We start from the raw sequence: 22,420 nt of genomic DNA on the forward strand, positions 1-22,420 counted from the left end.
ACAAGATCTTTACTGACCAAGTGTTAACAGTGAAAAAACCCTGCATTTGAAGATCACTGGCTTGAGCTGAAGTTTGGACTCACTAATTATGGGTAGGTAAACAAGCCTCTTAACCTCTTAAAATCTCAGTTCCCTCACTTATATAATGGGATAATGATAAGCCATTTTACCTACCTCATGGGAATATTAGGAATTTAAACTGAATTAAAATTGGGAGGAGGTTATTATGATAGCATATAAAATATACCACTACTAATTAGCTACCATTTATTGACTGCTTACTCAAGTTGTGAGAAGTGGATATTTCATTTAATCTTCACAATAACCTTATAAAAAAATGACTATCAACTTGATGTTACAGATGAGAAAACATTGGCTTAGAAAGGTTAAGTATATATATCAATATACTACAGAATTAGATCTTTATGACTCAAAAGTCCATGCTCTTAACCATGATGCCATAATGCTTCCTAATAATTGATACTTAACTTCTCCCCTGGCTCTGACATTTAATAGGCACCAAATAGTTTTTGTATTTAATTTTAATGAAGTCTTATGATAAAAGTTATACTAATTTACAGTGTGACTTTTGTTACTTCCAAGTGTCTTCCAATCCTGCTACATGAGATTTCAGATACCAAATTAACCATTTTCTCTCTCTCTCTAATTATAGCTAGCTATTGATTAGAGCCTAAAGGTCAATATGGCACCACATAAAATACAGCAGGTCTATTTCCCTCTGAACAACGATTCTAGGAGAATTCACTGGAGAGCCTTTAACAATATTAATGTTCAGAGTAAAACATTATCTACATTTGGATTTCTCTCTACAAAACATGACCTTAACTAAAACAGCTCTAATAAAAATGACTATTGCCCTCTAATCTTTAATACAATTAAATGAAAATAATGTCCAGACTACAGATAAAGTAGGCCCAACTGAACAAACAAAACCCTGAAAACTAAAAATTATTTTAAAAGGTAGAGATGAAGAAAAGGGAACTAAGACATTTGGATTTGTACAGGAATTTACCTAACACCATCTCAGTTTTTGATTCCCCCTTATGGGAGAGCAAGTGCTTTATATCTGAGAACCTGAAAGTCTACAGGGAGCTTTTTCCTTTACTAAGGCACAGGCGGCCTGGGGCACCAATATACTGATAGAAAAGTCACAACCACCAATGTATCAACAAAGCACAAAAGCATCTTTAATTACTTTGTGAACATCATCACCCGCTTATCATAGAATGAGAAGTAGAAAACTGTATAAAATTATTTTAGTCATGTACCACCATAATAATGATAGCTACAGTTTATGGAATACCCAATATGTACCAAGTCTTAAGATTATTCTTGTTCAGCAATTCTCGAAGTGTGGCCTTGGACCCCTGGAGGTCCCCGAGACCCTTTCAGAGACTCTATGAAGTCAAACTATTTTCATGATATTACTAAGATGTTACTTTACTTTTTGACTCTGTTGCCATTTACACTGATGGCGCAAAAACAATAATGGATAAAACTGTTAGCATAATTCAAGGCAGTAACACTAAACTGTACTAACTGTATTCTTCATTGTCATATACTTGTTTTTTTAAGCCAGTTTTACTTAAAGAATGCTTGATGAAACAGTAACAATTATTTTATTAATTAATTAATTTACTTCATTTGCACATCTTTTTATTATTCTATATGAGGAAATGGGAGATATGCATAAAGTACTTTTGCTGTGGTAATACTAAGCATGACAGCTGTTTGAAGAAAACTTGTATCCACCACGGTGAGTTCTGCAACTTCCCAGTACTTATAAAGACTTTCTGCTAGTATCTATGGTGATGCTAACAAAAATAGTTTTTAGAAAGATATTAGTGAAATGTATCAACACTTGGAAGCCCTGCATAACTCAGCAAACCAGTATTTTTTTTTTTTTTTTTTTGAGACAGACTTTCGCTCTTGTTGCCCAGGCTGTAGTGCAATGGTGCGATCTCGGCTCACTGCAACCTCTGCCTACCAGACTCAAGCAATTGTCCTGCCTCAGCCTCTTGAGTAGCTGGGATTTCAGGCATGTGCCACCACGCCTGGCTATTTTTTTATATTTTTAGTAGAGACGGGGTTTCTTCATATTGGTCAGGCTAGTCTCGAACTCCAAACCTCAGGTGATCCACCAGCGTCAGCCTCCCAAAGTACTGGGATTACAGGTGTCAGCCACCGTGCCCAGCTGCAAACCAGTATTTTTTAAATGACCATACATGGATGTTACAAAATCATGCATGAGTAAAGTATCCATTCAAAGTGCAAGACAGACTAATGTATTTTAATGTAATGGAGGACGAAAAGTTAAATACTATGGTTTCAGATTTCACACTGCATTAAAGAAACTACTACTTGGTGTAGTGTCAAAGAAGAATATCCACAATTTTTAGGAAAAGCTATTAAAATATTCCTATTTCTAACTGTATTATCTGTGTGTAAATGGGCTTTCTTCATACATGAAAACATCACAACAGTCTGAATGCAAAAACAAGAATCCAGCCATCTTACATGAAGCCAGGCATTAACTGAGATTTGAAAGCATAAAACAATGCCATTCATCTCACTAAATTTTTGTTTTCAATAGTTAATTTTCATTTAAAAATGTTATTTGTGTTAGCACGTACTGGGTTTCTTTAAATGAATAAATATTTTGAAAGTTTCAGTTTTAGTACCTAATCTAGCAAATGTTGATAGACATAACCTATAGAAACAAAAGCTCTTTTAGGTCATAAATCCTTTTCTAAGATTATAAAGATATCTGAGGCCCAAAAGTTTGAAAACTACTGTTCTAGTTGGTAACAGTTGTCTTTTAAAACATCAGTCACAACTGTTCTCTGAAACAATTCCCCTTGAGGAAACTTAGGCTCAGGGAACTTAAGTGACCTAATCAATATTCTATGTATCTGGTAAGTAGGAGCATTTAAACCAATCCAAGGTTCACTCCAAAGCTAGTGCTCGTGCCACTGCACTATGCCATTAATACACAAAGTCATTATACTAAATCTCCTTCTGATGAAACTAGGCCACTAGTGTGAACATCAAATAACATGCTGATGCCCATAGAAAATAGCAAAATATATGGCATTAGCATGAACTGTCAACTAATTGTCTACACTTCTGTAACATTTCTAGTAAGTTTTTCTGCATTCTCCCGTATTTTTAGTTGACATTTTCATCATGTTCATTTATCTCATTTTCCTCTCATTCTCCTGCTTCTACTTTACTGTACACCAAATCTATGAAGACTGCAAAGAAAACAAAGTTATTAAAGCAGTAATTTTATTTTTTAAACAATAAGTGTTCTTTATCTTAGATATTTTTTAGGTATTGCCCTATAGGGGAAAAATAATCTATATTTGATTATGATCAGGCTCTGCAAGTTAAATCTTGGAAGCAATTTCCAAGAAACAGTCATGTAATATACATGAGAACTTAATACCCTCTATGCCAACATTGCTCCATATAGTAAATAATAAAAACTTCAGATGGTAGAATGAGAGGAACTATAAGTCTGGCATTCATTTAAGATTTAACACGTTTACTTCCACTAAATTGCAGTAAGCGCTCTGATTATATATGTGCCTTTAAAAAAAAAAATTTCCCCAGAAGTTAGCACAGTATCTAGCACACAAAAGACATTCAAATGAAGGTCTGCAGAATAAACAATTACCTCAAAAACACAGTTTTACTTCTTTTAAGTCGCCTCCACCCTGCCCATCATGTTCCCAACTCAGTGGTGCAAGACAAGTTAAGTATGAATTGAGACAAATCTTATCTTTCCCTCCCACTTATCTCAAGTCTATAAGTGCTATACTCATAACACTTTTAGAAAGCAGTAAAATTTATCCCAGAGTCTCTCTAGAAGGAATATATTATTTTTCATGTTTAAGAAAATCACTGTGGGTAAGCCTCACACACTGCCTGAGGCTCGAAAACTTTGCCAATCTTTTCAACAGCTATTTTATGATTAAAAACAGATGTGACAAGAAATAAGATGTCAAAAAGAACTTCAATAATATGTCAATGTTTACAGCTTAATTTTTAAGTTGAAATGTAATTTGCTACCCAGTGTGATTTTTAACTTCATATTATTAGCCAATTCATAATTTATTCACCAATTCATAATTTCAAGTTTAATATTCACAAACAAGAAACAAGTAAATATTTAGTTCTTAAGTAATTCTTTACTTTTATAAATTATTCACACAATGGGCAGCAGGAGGCAGCATAGGTTTTATGAGCATGTTTGAAATTTTAATATCACTGTGGCAGGCATTCAACCAAGTGGTTTGACTTCAGAATTCCAACTAACTTAAAAATAGATATGTTATTTTTCTCTTCTGCTGACATAGACATCCATGTGTCTTTGTGAGGAATTTTGGCTCCAGGTTATTCGCAAATCTAAGATAGTCCAATTTTAACACTTTGACACAGAAAAAAAAAACCTCAGTATCAAGGCAAGAAACTTTAATAATGCCCATTTTGATTCTGTATACAAAAAAAAACCAAAGCAGAGTATTCAAGAAATCAAAATATATATTTCATCTGAGAAAAAAGACCTACGTTTAAAATAGATAGATTAGATAGATAGATAGATAGATAGATAGATAGATAGATAGATAGATATAGCAATAAAACCAAACTGCTGACATAGACAATGTAATCTTCACTCTTGTATAATGAGATTTCAGAATATAATGGTAATACTACATTTACAAACCCTAAACATTCAACAGCAATAATCAAATCAATGACTGAATTTACAATAAAAATACATTTGAAATAAATTTGAATATTTTAGAAAAATCAGAAAACTTTAACTAGATAAATATTTATGGCTAAATTTACTACATACTAAAAGGAGTAGAGAGATACTTTAATATGTAGTAATAATCTATACTATCTGAAACCTAAATTTGGGGATTTTACAAAATAATAAAGGAGGAGTCAATAACTGCTTTTTGCACTGGATTATAATTTAAAGGAAAAGCAAATATTGCTATTTTGCTACAAAGTAAATTTCAATCCCAGAAGTTTAGTTTTTAAAAAGTACATAGGTAGCCATTTGGTGGTCCTGGGTAGGCCACAGCAAGAGAAGAGATTATGTGTTACCAGTTTGTGAAATTCTTAGAGAAAAAATGTTTAATATGCATAGAAAAAAAATCGGCTGACAAAAGTACTTCTTTAAATATACTTTCAGTGTATTTATCTTAAATAAACAAACTGTAGTTTGCCAAAAACATCTTAGAGAAAACTTACGTATATGTACAAACACTTCTGACAAAATTTTTTATTGACTTAATTCTAGGATGTAACAACATTAAGGACAGTATATTTCACTTAAGAAAGTGGAGGTATAGACTATTTGTACAAGAAGAAATAAAGGACTTAACAGATTTTTAAACCACTGATTAACTTCTTTCACTCCTATTTGTTATGTCCCAGATCATGACTCTCAGCATTAACTAATCCTAACTTCTAGGATCAACTGAGATTAAGCCAAGTATTGCAGACTCCGGAAGCAAATGGCAAAAGTTCTTGAAAGACCTAATAATTCTTTTGTGATCTGTTACGTATGATCTATAAATATCCTAACCTACTATGTACTTACCTCAGTAGATAACCGTACCTCATAGAAAAAAGAAAGTCCATTAGGTATCAACACTTCAACTGTTCTACCTAACACAAATACACACTAATCAGTATCTGCTCTCATCTTTCTCTCCTTCATCACAGAAAAGCTGCCATCCTTTTCATTCAAATCCTGTCTCTACCTTGTTTCCTTCTCACTCTGCCTCAAGGGTCTTACTCCATCAATTACTGTTCTGTTCTATTCTTCATGCCTTTCTCTCCCTCTGTACATCATTAGTTTCTTATCTTCTGCAATATAAATACCAAGCATGTCCACTTGAAAACAAATGAAACAAAATGCAAACTAAGCATTTAGTTTCATTTTCTCCTCTAGGTATGCTATTCACAGCAAATGTTTGGAAAGATAGACAAAAATTCATTTCTTTACTTCTCTTGCTTCCTGTTATAAAAACATAAAGTCATAGAGATTTTCATGGTCAAAGGCACATTGCTCTAAGAACTTTGCAATAGGTGTCCTCAGTTAATATGAAAAAGTATGTAATGCACTTCAAGGGTTTTTTATTGTGGTAAAATATACGTAACAAAATTTATTATTCTAACTATTTTTAAGTTCAGTGGCATTAAGTACATTCACACTGCTGTGCAACCGTTAGTCTACTGTAATCTTTTAACTTTTTACTTGGAAATAAATTTTCAACATTCAAAAAAGTTGAAAGATTTAAAAAGTATAAAACATACTTTTTATAAGAAGAAATCATTGTTGTAAGAAGAAGTCATTTCTTCTGCCCTGAATGTAATTTAAGGAGTGTGAAATCCCTCTGCTACAATTCCATTTTAAAAAGGGGGCTAAAACGTTCCAAATGGCATTGTGGCAATTTAAACAATGTTCCCAAATATAATGGCTTTAGGCAGTTTAGGGATGGATTTTTGCAGCAGAATTCATCATGACATAGGCAGACAAGCCTATATAATATCTCTATTAATGGAAAAAAGCAGTATATTATATCCTTTCTCCAGATTCAGCTATTATTAACATTTTAATAATAGGGTTTTTTTTTTCTGGACCATTTGAGATTAAGTTACAAACATGGCCCTTTACTTCTAAATACCTCAATTCTACTTCAGTCTTCCTTCTATGTCTAATGTTCCTCAAACACTGCTTTTACTATACCACTAATAAATGCTAAATCAAACTGGCACTTTTTAATCCTTATTCTGCTTAACCTATGGACACTCTTCCCCTGAAAGATCTACACTTCTCTGTTTTTCCTTTGATAACCGCAATATTTTCTCACATCTTTCCAGCTCCCCCTTCTCATTCCTTTCTACAGTTGCTCCTTCTCTCTAGCTTTAGCTCACTTCTCTTCCTCAGGGAAGCCAATGTTCCTTACTTTGTCTGTTTCTTGCCCTTTGATCTCCAATTTTCCTGAAGGATCCTGTCTGTGTTTATGGCATTCAATTCCTATATAGGTGGATGGTTATTAAATATATAATCTTTCCTGAGTTTTAGACTTATGTTCCTAACTGCCTAATAATGCTGTTTACCTAGATGATAAACTCAACAAATTAAAATATAAACTTGGCATCCCCCAGAATCTGTTCCTTCTTCCTATATTCCCCATTTTGCTAAATGGTAAATCTAATTGTATACATCCCAAATACATCATCCCTGCTTCCCTTTCTCTCATTTGGTACATGTCACAAAAGCTAACTAATTATCCTGCCCACATATGCTTATCGTCTCTCAAGTACTTCTTGACATTGGTACTGCCCCCAACTTTTCTCTCCTAGGCTATTACAATCGTCATCTAACTAATTTTTCTCCCACTGTCCCAAATTTATCCTCTATGCTACCACCACCACAGTCTTTTCCAAAATGCAAATTACAGTATACCATTTTTCTTATCCTTTGGTGCCTCTCCATTTCCTCTATGATTAAAAAATAGCACAAATTTTCACCATAATTTGGCTTCTATCTATCCCTGTTGCCATTATCCCATAATTCCATGCATGCACTTCTGCCCTGCATATACCAAACTACTTGTGTTCTTCAAATATGTGATGCTTTCTCCTGACAATGTGTTTTAAATATATCATTTCTTCTGTCTTGAATGTAATTTAAGGTGTGTGAAATCCCTCCACTACAATTTTAAAAAGGGGGCTAAAATATTACAAATGGCATTGTGGCAATTTAAACAATGTTCCCAAATATAACAGCTTTAGGCAGTGTAGGGATGGATTTTTGCAGCAGAATTCATCATGACATAGGCAGACAAGCCTATATAATATCTCTATTAATGGAATAAAAAAAGCAGAAATAATGGTGGCATTATTATAGATTTTGGTCCTCTACCATTAAATATATGTGCATAGACTAATATTAAAAATTGACAAAATGTCAAGAAAATATGAAAATAAGAAATTTCTAAGCCTCTTTAAATTTTAAGTCTTTTAGCTATTGATATAAAATGATTCTATAGGTCAGTAATGTAAGTGTGCCCTCATTTTATAAATAAGAAATAGGAATGACCAAGAAAATCATATATAGTCACAAAATTATAATAAATTGTCCCTTATTGGGGGGAAAAACCATGCACAGCAAGTTTTTAATTTGAGAAAAAAATTCCTATATCACTTTTCCACATATTCTCAGTCCCAGATTGGGGGAAGGGAATACATAATACCATAAGGCACAACACAAACAGATGTTCTCAAGTCAAAGACTGGCTTAGAGAACCATGGTAGGCTTTGAAGTAGAAAGTTTATGAAATCAGAAATAACTTTAAAATAGTGTAATTTATTTAGTTAAATAAAGAGTGGGTTACACAAAACCACAATACGATACCTATTAAAACAGAAAATAACAAGTGCTAGTGAGGATATGGAGAGACTGGAGTCCTTATGGACTGCTGGTGGGAATGTAAAATGGTGCAGCTGCTGTAAAAATAGTACAGCAGTTCTTGAAAACATTAAACATACAACTACCACAGGACCCAGCAACTGCACTTTTGGGTATATATTCAAAAGACTTCAAAGTAGGAACTCAAACAGACATTTGCACACTAATATTCACTGCAGCATTATTCACAATAGCCAAAGGGTAATAACAACCCACATGTCCACTTACAGATGAAAGCATAAACAAGATGTGGTATATAATACAATGGAATGTTACTCAGTCTTAAAAACGAATGAGATTCTGATACATCTACAACATGGATGAACCTTGAAGTCATCATGCTAAGTGAAATAACTCACACACAAGAGGACAAATATCATATGGTTCCACCTATATGAAGTACCTAAAATAGTCCAATTCACAGAGACAAAAAGTAGAACGGTGATTGCCAAGGGCTGGGAGGAGGGGAGAATGAGGAGCTGTTTAATGGGTAGAGAACTTCAGTTTGAGAAGATAGAAAAGTTCTGGAGATGGATGGTAGTAATCGCTGCACAACAGTGTGAATATACTTAATGCCACTGAACTGTACACTTAAAAATAGTTAGAATGGTAAATTTGGTTATACATATTTTACCACAAAAAAGCATTTTTAAGTGCATCACACACACACACTTTCATATTAAATGAGGAAACCTCCTGCAAAGTTCTTATAGCAATGTACTTCTGACCATCAAAATCTCTACGATCTTGTGTTTTTATAACTATCAGGAAGCAAGCATCATTTTGTAACAAGTACTGACCTTGCAGTTATTGTTCAATCTCACTGACTTTTGCTATGATTTCTGGCCAACCCTTTACTGTTTCCTGTAATACTTGGTTACCAAACTTATCAGATTTTATCAGGCGAGACATTCTAATATGGAAAAGGAAGGTTATTTCCTTAATATAAGTGTTTCCTTCTGATAGTATACCATTTGATGAAAACAAAATAATTTAACATTTAATCACATTCTTTGTCTGCAAACTGAAAAATAATCCCCACAAAAGCCTTAAGAATAATAAAGACTAAAAAACTTTAAAATTTGCTGTTCATTGCTCTTTTATATTGTGAAAAATTATATGCCTTCTACTCCTCTGAATTATAAAATTTGAAAACATTGCCTTTGATTGCAACATAATAATCCCTTTGCTAATCATCTTCCTTGACTTCTCTCCCCCAAATTCTTCAGGTATATACTCCCAACAGCAACCCTGAATCCTGTATACATTCAAATATCTAACTTTCTTTGCTTCTGGGCTGTTATGTGTTGCTAACAAATCACCTGTAATAACCCCACACCACTGCATAGTTATTGTTGCCAAACTGAACTTTTCCAGAAGGCTCTTATCAATCTTTCTATCTGTTCTTAACTACTATGGCAGTCATTAGAGTTGTTTGCACATACTTCCATTCAATTCCAAGCACCTGTAAAATTGCACTTTTCTACCTTCTCTGAAATCAGGCCTGGTTAGAAGACTAGCTCTGGTCAATGATACAGAAGTGGAAGTGCATGTGTCACTTCAGGTTTGAAGTTTTAAGAGTTGGCAGGTGATTCTCCACAACATATCTTCCTTTATGTCCTCCTCACCCATATCCCCTTAGCCTGGGATCCTGAGTGACCCCTAAGAAGAGACTACACTGACCACCTCTGGACTTGTATTGTGAGCAAGAAACAAACTTGAGTTAACAGCTTGAGATTTTGAAGATACTACCATTGAATAATCTAAAACCTACCTATCCTGATAGAGTTTCCCCTTTTCTCATAGCTTTCCCATCTTTTAAAAGCCTTCAAGTATGAATGGTCTCAACTTCCCTCATCATTACGCATAAACTTCAGTAACAGGACCATTCTTATCTTCTTTACTCTTACCTCAATGGACCATTCTCTTTTTATGCCCATTTCCCATAGGCATAAAAGGTAGGGGGTACATAAAGTCAGAAAGACTTTATGTAGAAAAGACTTTATGTAGAAAGTCAGAAAGACTTTATGTAGAAACAGTCTACAGACAGTTTCTAAGCTATCAGAACATGACATTTTTCTTTGCAAATATAGAAATATACCTTCTGTTAAGTAAAAGTAAAGTGTTAACAAGCCACCACAGACAGATACTCCTGCCTATCTGAGTCTCAAATCACAGTTTTAAGGGCTAGTATCAAAGGCAATGTGTTCAAGGGTCCCTAATGTGGACACTTAAAATGCAAACTGCTACCAAAAAAAAAAAAATTGAAAGACTTCATCATCTAAATCAAAAAAGGAAGCAATCTAATGCTATCTTTAATCAGAGACATATCGAAACAGCACATTAAAAAAGGCTGCAAACTTCAAAAGCAATAGTTATCCAATCAAATAAAAAGTAAGATACAAAACCATTATTAACACCTTGTGAAGCCAATGGTGAAAGTATAGCATGCTTTCTTTTGTATGACAATATACATACAAAAAAGAATGCTGATTTCCTTCTTTCCACATGTACTTCATTACAACATATTAACTTAATAAAATTTGTTTATTGATATTTTAGGGTTATTTAAAAATAATTTTTATAGTCATATAGGATTTTCTCTCAGGTACATAATAGCAAACAATAAATTACTATAATTCATTTTTTACAGCAACTATTATATTCAAGTAAGCTTTTTACCTTCTAAGTGATGTTGGCTCTGAAGGGAGGTACAGTCCCCACATTCTTTATTTAGGTTGCTTGTCTTAATCTGGTCACTAGAAAATAAAATACACACTAAACACATCAGTTATTATGGACTGCCTTTGTTTATTCTAAAAAAAAAAACAACATTTGTTAAACATTTATTATATGCCATGTGCTGTTCTAGGGCTTAATGTACATTATTTAATACTTAAAAGTAGTTGTTATCTTCATTTTACAGAAGATAAAGACTGTAAAAGTCAAATTAATTTGCCCAATAATTAAAATCTAAGTCTATCTGGTTATAAAGTCCTGATCTTTCTACTGCCCTAGGCTACTCCATTCCAAGAAGAATTATAAAATTACCTTGTCAAGTCTTTTTTTTTTTTTTTGAGCCAGGACCTTTTGCTCTTTTGCCCAGGATGCAGTGCAGTGGTACAAACACAGTTCACTGCAGCCTCGACCTCCCGGGCTGAAAAGATCCTCCCACCTCAGCCTCCCAAGTAGCTGGGACCACAGGCATATGCCACGATACCTGGCTAATATTTTAAAACTGTTTCCTAGAGATTATGAGATCTTTCCATGTTGCTCAGGCTAGTCTTGAACTCCTGGGCTCAAGCAATCCTCCTCCCTCAGCCTCCCAAGGTGCTGTGATTACAGGTGTGTAATCACTACACCTGGCCCTTTCCTTAAGTCTTTATTGAAACAAGCATTTTCATTAAACATGAGCAGCTGATTTTTGCAAATCTACCTTTTAATAACAAATGTGGTCAAATATCAGCTAATATCAAACAAACACATTGTTAGAAGGATTAAACAGTAATATAATAAATGTATTTAGAATTAATTGAACACAAAGTTATTTGGCTGAATTTTTTTATATTTGCTAAAGGGAAAATATCTCTTCCATGAGAATGAGTTGTGACAGTAAAAACTAGCTTCAGTTCTGAGTTACAAATGTTAGAGATGGGATTATAAACATTATGTAGACTGACGAATTAAACAACAGCCTGGGCACAGTGGCTCAGGCCTCTAATCCCAGCACTTTGGGAGGCCAAGGCAGGCGGATCATCTGAGGTTGGGAGTTCAAGAGCAGCCTGGCGAAACCGGGTCTCTAAAAATACAAAAATTAGCCAGGTGTGGTGGTGCGTGTCTGTAGTCCCAGCTACTTGGGAAGTTAAGGCAGGAGAATCCCTTGAACCTGAGAGGCGGAGGTTGCAGTGACCCGTAATTGCGCCACTGCACTCCAGCCTGGGCGACAGAGTGAGACTCCTTCCCCTCCCACCAAAAAAAGAAGAATTAAACAACCAACTTAATGACTGAGATGATACCAATTGAAGTCTGTGCTTTAAAACCAATCAATTGTTGACAGTGACACAACAATGGTAATAAACTTCTGTACTTTCCAAATTTTCTAAAAATAAAAAGCTGCTATTTTTGGAATCAGGAAATAACTATTAAAAACGGCAATCTAAAATATCAAATAAACTACAATATCCTAGGTTTCTTTACAGAAACATACTTGTGTTTAAAAGAAACAAACTTTTTAAAGCTCTTTAAAACAGCTCATGCTGTTTCCATCCTATTTAATTGACCCCAAACTTTGAAAATTACTTCATGCAATTAACAAGAAAGAAGAGTGAGGGAAAGATGATTCACTCAACTTTTACATTACCTGAAGCATACTGTTTCTTTAACACCGCTGATATCCATTACTGTACCATTTCCATCAATAACAGGTGAGTCCAAATTAGTAGATCCATTACTGATGTGATCACTGCTTTCATATCCAGACTCAGTCCTTTGCATCTGCCAATTATCACCATGCACTTTACCCTCTACAAGGCCTTTATTTTTCTCTGCTCCTTTTCCATTAGATTCAAGAGAACTTCTGCTTCCTATTTCCTGCTTCATTTCATCTTCATATATGGTCATTAAACCTTTTTGCTTTGGATTCTCTTTTGGCCAATTACTAAAACTTGGATCCTTGCTAGATTTAGGCTTGTTACTGATATTTGGTTTATGTCTTGGACTATGCTGTCTTTTTTCACTTTCACTAAAAATACTATCAACATTTAATGTTTCTCTCACAGGTTTCCAACCTCGGTTCCGGCTTTTACTGCTGCTATTACAGCTGTTTCCTCTATCCCTAGAATCCTGGCTGCTGTCTGTGTCATATCCAGTGCCACTGTCACTCTTAACTTTGCCAGTTATTTTCTCTCCTGGAGCAAGAATCTGGGATTTACTTGAACTTATGATTTGTGCAGAAGCTCGACTCTGAGGTACAACTTGGTTATGTTTATATGATCCTTTTCCTTGACTATGATATAGATGTGGATTCCCATGTTGTCTAAAACCATTTGGGGCAGGAGGTGATCCAGATTGGAAATGTGAAAGGTCTTCATCAACCAAATCTTAAAAAAAAAAAATTAAAGATACACATGAATTACTCCTCAGAGCCACCTTGTAGTCACAAGGCAAATATCTGTTAGAGATAAAATGTTAAACAATTTTAGGTAAATAGTAATTACAAGTACATATCACATACTGCTTTGAGATTAAAAAGTGCTTTTCCAGTCCTTATGTATGCTTAATAAGGGGTATTTATAAAAGAAACTTTAAAAAATGATCTCTAAGGTAGATCATAATTGAGGCAGTTTTTAAAAAAATAAGCACTCTATCTCACTCATAACAAAAATCATAAAAATATTTTCCACTTCTTATATTGGCAAACATTTAAAAGTTTGTTAAACCAATTGTTGCTGACAGCATGAACAAACAGACATCCAATCATTGTTGGTGGGAGGGCAGACTAGTTCAGTCTTTCAAGAGGGCAACTGAGCCACATCTGTCAAAATTAAAAGTAAGCATATCCTGACCCTCTGAAGGAATTTTTATGCTATGGCTATTGGCAAAAACGTACAAAGGTATGTGTGAAAAAAGACGTTGCTGAAGCAAAAATCTTAAATCAGCCTGTAAAGTCTATCACTATCAGTTAAATTATGCTCTGTCCATAAAGAAAAAAGCATAGAACCCTAAAGAGACATGCTTATAATGTGGAAATGGAAATACTAAGTAAAGAGGGGGAAGGTCAGGGATTGCCAGAAAAGGAGTCCCTTCACTTAATTTTATAAACTTCCTTATTACTTGAATGTGCCATGAGTGAATTATATCTGTAAGTAAGTTAAAACATCGAAACATGTATACAAGTATCCCAGGTTAGAATTAAATAAGAACCAGGATATTTTGCATATTTAGATTTATTATAGGTGTATTAAAGAACTCATATTAATAAATATATAAAATATAATAGGTCTGGGTACCCCTGTAATCCCAGCACTTTGGGAGGCTGAGGCAAGAGGATCGTTTGAGGCCAGCAGTTCAAGACCAGTCTGGGCAACATAGCAAGACCCTATCTCTACAAATAACTTTTTTAAATTTAGCATGTGTGGTGTGGTGGCATGTGCCTGTAGTCCTAGCTACTCGGGAGGCTAAGATGTGAGGATAGCTTGAATCCAGGAGTTCAAGGCTGCATAGAGCTATGATTGTGTCACTGCACTCTAGGCTGGACAAGAGTGAACTCTCACCTCTTAAAAATAAAGTTATTAAAAATAACTTTAATATAATTTAATTTCTATATATAAACTATATATAGAAATTATATATAATTTATATATTTATACATATACAGAAATATATATAATTTATATATTTCTATATATTTAACTTATATATTTTATGTATTTTTTAATATATATTAAACATATACAGAAATTAAAGTTATAAAATTCAATTTTAAAATAAGATTTTTAGAAGCTCCTTTTAAAATCAATAGTACAAGATCTTAACTTACCTTTATGTCGTCCTAAATCTTTTCTTTGTCCCTTCTCTAAATCTTTCCTTTGTGAAGAAAGTAAGTTTTTCTGTTCAATAGCTTTCAGAGCACATTCTCTGGAAATGTCTTTTATCTTTTCCCTTTGATCAATGTGACTTAACTTAGCTGTAAAATAAATCATTCTTACTAAGATACAGATCATTTTTCAAATTGCTCAATAAAAATAAAAATTGATCTATATAAAAATGTTAAGATATATTTAAAAAGAGCATAGATATGTAGATATATAGTATACAATGGTATATAGTATACAATGGTATTTTTATGATTAAAAACTAAATGTGATTTTTCTTGACACTGGAGATGCATGTTGTCTTTTAAAACTCCTTGTATAGCCCCTCAAACAAGTATAAAAAAAGAAAGAGATCTGCCATTAAAATAATAACAGCTAAAGGTAACTGAATGGTCACTATTTGCCAGGTGTTTTACTCATTTACTTCTTTGAGGTGCAATTACTGTCTCTATTTTGGGTAAGGAAACTGAGGCAGAGAGAAATTAGAAATTTGCACAAGTTCACAAAGTTTGTAAGTCTAGAACTAGGAATATGAACCCAAGTTGTCTGGTTCCAATGCTTCTATTCTTACACACATATATACTATTTCTGGGCTTAAAACTAGGTGTCTTTTGAAAAATATAAAATGTCTTAATCTAAGAGTATCGATAATCTGTGAAAGGAAAAGAGATACAGCTTCATTAAGAATTTTTAAAAAGCCTTTATTTTAGTTTTTTTGTGGATAACTGTTAATTCTCAATCTTACTACCCCTGATTAAATGAGTTACTTTTATGATTACACATTATTTCATTAATATATTTAAAGGTTGCTTACAAAATCATCCTGAACATCCACACAAGAGTCATATGTATTTCTAAACTGTAATGGTACACAGTATTGTGAGGTCTCATTTTGGACCCAAGTTACAGAACCTGGCTTGTGAAAATTAGTTATGAAATAACAGTAACAAGACAGAGTTGAATAAAAACGAGGTTAAGAACAAACTACAGCAATAGTAACTTTGAACTGCTGTTGCATTCACTACCAGTAAATTTAATTTTGGCATTTATGCCAATTACTAACTCATGTTTTTCTGCTCCAAGCTGATAATTAACTCTTTGAAGGAAATGCCACATTATTGCTTTATTTGGTAACTGTCCAGATTGCCTCAGGCCTACCATAGTCTGAGTGCATGAAGAAACTCAAACAACTCATGGAATCAAACTGGTCAGGTTAAACTGACCATGCTCTCAGAGAAATGCATAAATCAAAAGACAAATTTTGTTATCTATTTGTTATTATCTTTTCACAGCCAAGGAAAGCTAGGTAAGCATCCTCCGATAAGTGAAGAAAGGAGGACACTCACTTGGAACTATGTAAAAATGACAATTTAAACACATACCTGGTCCTTTCCCTACACCTGTGTGACTGTGGCTCCGATTAGATGATGAAATATTATCAGTTGGAAATTTCTGATTTTCTCTCTGCTTTGCCTGATCACCAAATCCATTTTCTTTTAAATTATCTGACTTATGAATTACAGGCTTTTCACATCCTTAAAAAGAGAAGCAAAAATGTATCATTCCTTTCCTTCCCATGAGAAGAGATGTTTGAATCATTTTTTTCAGATTATTTTTAACTGTAAAAAAAGTTACTTAAAACTTAAGAGGATTGACATCATATAAGAATTTCAAAATGCTTTATAATGCATCCAACAATGACCTAGCTGTTTCGGACTTTTCCAGTTTACTAAATCACTTAAAATGTACTTCTAGAAAGAGCAGGCCGGGCGCAGTGGCTCACGCTTGTAATCCCAGCACTTTGGGAGGCCGAGGCGGGCGGATCACGAGGTCAGGAGATCGAGACCACGGTGAAACCCCGTCTCTTCTAAAAACACAAAAAATTAGCCGGGCGTGGTGGCGGGCGCCTGTAGTCCCAGCTACTCGGAGAGGCTGAGGCAGGAGAATGGCGTGAACCCGGGAGGCGGAGCTTGCAGTGAGCCGAGATTGCGCCACTGCACTCCAGCCTGGGCGACAGAGCGAGACTCCATCTCAAAAAAAAAAAATAGAAAGAGCTACTAATGAAGGCTCTTCTGGGATTGTGTGACCATAATAGTGGGTAATGCCTGAAGGTGCTTCTGAGGCCACCGATGAGAAAAGGTGCATTCCAAAATACTAACAAAAATTACTAAAATTTCCTCAGCTCTACTGAAAGTCAAATTTGAAATTATCCTCTATATTCATTTCATATTCAGAGTATTAGTATTCCTAGTTAACTGTGATAATAGAAAAACATTGAGAATTTTTAAAAGAAAGAATTACCCATATTTTCTGCAACAGATTTGTAATGTGACCAGCTGATGACCTGCCTGAGTGCATCCTCAGTAGACACTGCTGTGCCATCTGGGTTTGCATAAAACAAAAGTAGTGGCTGAAAGTGGCATCGAATGCATTTGGAGACAACATCTTTCCATCTAGTTCCAATCTTTTAAAAAAAAAACAATGAATAAAGACAAAACAAAACCTTGTAATCAGTGTGTTACATGAAAAGACAGAGACTCTGAGTTACTTTATATTTTTAAAACATTTAGATATGCAGCTGCTAGTAGTTCAAGTAGGTATCATATAATTAACTGCATTTAGTAACTAGTCTAAATCAAAATATTTTAAACATTATCATTTAAAAATTTGATGGGCAAAGATCATAAACTTCAAGGTGATTAAATTTTAAAAAGCTTTCCAAATATGTGGTTGACTGACATTTGACAGACTTCAAGGCAATTCAATGGAGAAATATAAGATCAGCTCAACAAATGGTGCTACAACTGGAGAAAAAGAACTTTTACCATGAGAAAAAATAACTTTGACCTGACTTCATATAAAACAAAAAAAAAATTAACTCAGAATGGCTCACACAAAAACTAAAACTTACAGAAGAAAACAAAAGAGAAAATCTTTGCAACCTTGGGGAAGGGCAGATTTATTTATTTATTTTTTTTTTTGAGACGGAGTCTCGCTCTGTTGCCCAGGCTGGAGTGCAGTGGCGCGATCTCGGCTCACTGCAAGCTCCGCCTCCCGGGTTCACGCCATTCTCCTGCCTCAGCCTCTCCGAGTAGCTGGGACTACAGGTGCCCGCCACCACGCCCGGCTAATTTTTTGTATTTTTAGTAGAGACAGGGTTTCACCGTGGTCTCGATCTCCTGACCTCGTGATCCGCCCGCCTCGGCCTCCCAAAGTGCTGGGATTACAAGCGTGAGCCACCGCGCCCTGCCAGGGAAGGGCAGATTTCTTAGCATACCAAACCATAGAAGAAAAATATTTTTAAAATGGACCTAATCTAAATTAATAACTTTTGCTCTTGGAAAGACACCATTAAGAAACTGAAAAAAAAATAAGCAACATACAGCTAATAAAGGACTGGTATGCAGAATAAAGAATTCCTACAACACATTAATAAGAAGATAATCCAATGCGAAATACTGGCAAAAAAATCTGGACATTTCACCAAAAGAAAGATGTAAGAATGGTCAAACAAGCACATGAAAAGATGCTCAAAATATTACCAATCACAAGGGAAATGCAAATGAAAACCACAGTGAGATAATATTATACATACACGAGAAGGGCTAACATTAAAAAGAATACCAACATGAAGTGCTGCTGAGAATGTGGAACAACAGGAACTCTCATACATTGCTCTCATAGAATGCAAATTGGTATAACCACTTTGGAAATCAATTTGATAGTTTCTTGTAAAGTTAAACAGACACTTACCACACAACCCAGAAATCCCACTTCTAGGTATTATCTAAGAGCAATGGAAAAAAATATGTTCACAAACAGATTACTCATACTTCAATAGGTAAATGGATAAATTGTTGTGCAGCCATAAAACACACAATAAAAAGAAAGTGTGAATCCAAACAACATGAATGAATTTTAAAGACATTATGCTAAAGGAAGGGAGGCAGATACACAGTAGTACATACTGTAAGAGACCATTTATATAAAACTGTAGAATGAGTGAAACTAATCTATAATGAGACCAGTGATTTCCTCAGCCTGGGGTGGTGTGGGGAGTATGACAACAAAGAAGCCTGATAGAATTTTTCTAGTGTGATGAACATGTTCTGTCTACTGATTATGGTGGTTACATAGGTAAATACATTTATCAAAACTCCAACTGTACACTTAAAATGGGTGTATTTTAATGTTTTTGCACTATACCTCTATAAAATTGATTTAAAAGCAAAACAAAACGAACCAAACAAAAACACCACAAAGCATTCTAGAATATTTTTGCAGGGAAGGGGACTTTTAAGAACAATTCTGATGAGCTTTTTTGAACTACACATATTCAGCTGTTGGAATCCCCTCCTCACTGGGGATTCCAAGAGACTTGAGGAGTCCATTTGTTTTGTTGTTGTTGTTGTTGTTGTTGTTTGGTTTGTTTGTTTGTTTTGAGAAAAGGTCTCACAGTCACCCAGGCTGGAGTTTAGTGGCATGGTCTCGGCTCACTGCAACCTCCACCTCCCAGGTTCAAGGGATTCTCATGACTCCATCTCCTGAGCAGCTGGGATTACAGGCATGTGCCACCACACCTGGCTAATTTTGGTATTTTCAGTAGAGATGGGGTTTCACCATGTTGGCCAGGCTTTGAGGAGTCAATGTGAATATAAAATAAAAAACTTCACAGGGTGATTAATACACCCAGTTCTTCCTCTAAATTTTGAACAATTTAAACTATGTAAAAGCAAAGTAGAAGCTGTAAATGTTGTTACACGTCGACTCAAGATGAAACTTAATAAACTCCTACATCAAAGTACTAAGTAATTCAAGCAAAGTGCTGATTTTAAATATAAATACCAAAAAATTTTAATAGCTTTATTGAAGTGTACTATATGAAGTAAAATTATCTAGTTATGGTGTACAAGTCAGTGAGTTTTGTTTGTTTGTTTGTTTTTTTTTTTTTTTTTTTTTTTTTTTGAGACAGAGTCTCGCTCTGTCGCCTGGGCTGGAGTGCAGTGGCGCAATCTCGGCTCACTGCAAGCTCCGCCTCCCGGGTTCACGCCATTCTCCTGCCTCAGCCTCCGAGTAGCTGGGACTACAGGCGCCCGCCACCGCGCCCGGCTAATTTTTTGTATTTTTTAGTAGAGACGGGGTTTCACCGTGGTCTCGATCTCCTGACCTCGTGATCCGCCCGCCTCGGCCTCCCAAAGTGCTGGGATTACAAGCGTGAGCCACCGCGCCCGGCACAAGTCAGTGAGTTTTGACAATACAATCGTGTAATCCTCACCCCAAAATCTTACTAGTACCCCATTTTGCAGTCTCTGGAAATAAGTGATCTACCCTCCACACCTTTGTTTTTTCCTTCTAGAATTTCATATAAATGGAATCATAGCATGTAGTCATTTATATCTCACTTCTTTCACTTAGCATAATGCTTCTGAGATTTGTTCACATTATTGCATGTATCAGTTCAACAGTTCAGTCCTTCTTGCTGAGTATTATATTCCACTGTATAGCTATACCACAATTTGTTCATCCATTCACCTATTGTTGACATTTGAGTCATTTCTAGTTTGGGCATTATGAAGAAAACTACCATGAACATTCAAGTACACGTTTTACATGGACTTACATTTTCACAGGAGTGGATTTGCTGGGTTATATCGAAAATATATGTTTAAATTTATAAGAAACTGACAGTTTTGAAAGTGAATGTTCAATTTTTTGGTTCCATCAGCCTCGTGTGAGAGATCTAGCTGTTCCTATCCTCACCAACTATTGGTCTTTTTAATTTTGGCCATTACAACAGGTGAGTACTAGAATCTCATTATGAATTAAATTTGTATTTCCGTTGTGGCTAATGATGTACTGAATATCATTTCAAGGGCCATTCACGTATCTTCATTGGTGAACTGTCAACATTTTTTGCTGATTTTTAAATTGGATTTTAAGAGTTCTTTCAATATTCTGGATACAGTCTTTATTAGATACATGCTTCACAAATATTTTCTCTCAGTATACGGTTTGTCATTTTATTCTCCTAATAGTATCTTACTGAAGAACAAAAATTTTAACTTTCAATGAAGTCTAATTTACAATTTATTTTTATGGTTCATGCTTATTAAATGTTATCTAAGAAATCCCTATATATAAACAGTAGTTTTACTATCCTCCCCTGATATTCCCATCTCAGTCATTTCTGGTCTGTTTTTATTAATTTTTCTTCAGGTTCTTTGAATATTTGGTAATTTTTTATTGAATGCAATTTTGAAGTGGCATATTGAATTTCATTGAACTTTGTAGTCTTGGGTATTGAATTTTGTTGTGTTATTTTAAAAGTGAGATTAGCTTTGAACTTTCAAGGCTTTAAGCTTTTTTTTTTTTTTGAGACAGTCTCACTCTGTCACCAGGCTGAAGTGCAGTGGCGTGATCTCGGCTCACTGCAACGTCTGCCTCCTAGGTTCAAGCAATTCTGCCTCAGCCTCCTGAGTAGCTGGGACTACAGGCGGGTGCCACTATGCTAAATTTTGTAATTTTAGTAGAGACAGGGTTTCACCATGTTGGGCAGGATGCTCTTGATCTCTTGACCTCGTGATCCGCCCACCTTGGCCTCTCAAAGTGCTGGGATTACAGGCATGAGTCCCCGTGCCCGGCCCGGCCTTGTTTTAAGCTTTTTAATATCAGGTCCAGAGCAACCTTCAGCCTAGGAGTAACTTAGCCCCATTATCAAGGTAATACTTTTCTGAAGGTTCCAGCTAATGCCTACATGTTAATATCATCTCTCCACTCTTTATGGTGGGGATACAAACTATTACTAACCTTGTATGATTTTTGAGAATTGTTTTACCTTTTGTTTTCCAGTGATGCTTCCCATCTCTCCCAACTAACCCCAAACTTGTGTGGGTTCACCCCTCACATGTACAAATCACAATTTAGCCAAAAATTCCAGGGAACCCTTCTGTCAATTTCCAGAACTTTTTCCCTGTGCAGTTTTCTTTCTAGTATTCTGTCCTGCAAATTTTAGCCATCTAGGCCTCCCTGAACTCCAATTTCAGTCTCCAGAACTCAGTGACAAATACTAGGCTTTGTTTGGGCTCCCACTGCCTGCACTGCAACCCAGAAACTACCTCTAGGCAGTAAGCAGGGAGTAATTATAGAGCTGACCTCATTTGTTTCCCTTTTCTCTGTTCAACTGCATGTTGTTCAATGTCTTGAGTTGTTTCACCTATGTCTTAGTTTTAAACAGTGAAATGGCTATTTCTATAGCAGTTAATCCTTCATGGGTAGAATCAGAAGTCCACTAAATACCAAATATTTG

General features: G+C 35.1%; 1 protein-coding gene across 9 annotated transcripts in view; it reads right to left on the reverse strand.

Moving 5' to 3' along the window:
* USP53 (ubiquitin specific peptidase 53) overlaps window positions 1-22,420 on the reverse strand; it is a 78,775-nt gene that overhangs the window by 4,634 nt on the left and 51,721 nt on the right. For 7 of the 9 annotated variants that reach the window (XM_055274707.2, XM_055274710.2, XM_055274703.2 and 4 more), the window contains 5 exons: window positions 17,416-17,578; window positions 16,497-16,649; window positions 15,060-15,206; window positions 12,882-13,620; window positions 11,204-11,280 (listed from right to left, as the gene is read on the reverse strand). In XM_055274707.2, the coding sequence (XP_055130682.1) occupies window positions 11,204-11,280; window positions 12,882-13,620; window positions 15,060-15,206; window positions 16,497-16,649; window positions 17,416-17,578 (1,279 nt within the window). The remainder of the gene's footprint in view (window positions 1-11,203; window positions 11,281-12,881; window positions 13,621-15,059; window positions 15,207-16,496; window positions 16,650-17,415; window positions 17,579-22,420) is intronic. The other 2 variants (XM_055274708.2, XM_055274709.2) reach the window with 1 other exon arrangement.

The sequence above is a fragment of the Symphalangus syndactylus genome, chromosome 4, assembly GCF_028878055.3.
Source record: "Symphalangus syndactylus isolate Jambi chromosome 4, NHGRI_mSymSyn1-v2.1_pri, whole genome shotgun sequence".
NCBI lineage: Eukaryota > Metazoa > Chordata > Mammalia > Primates > Hylobatidae > Symphalangus > Symphalangus syndactylus.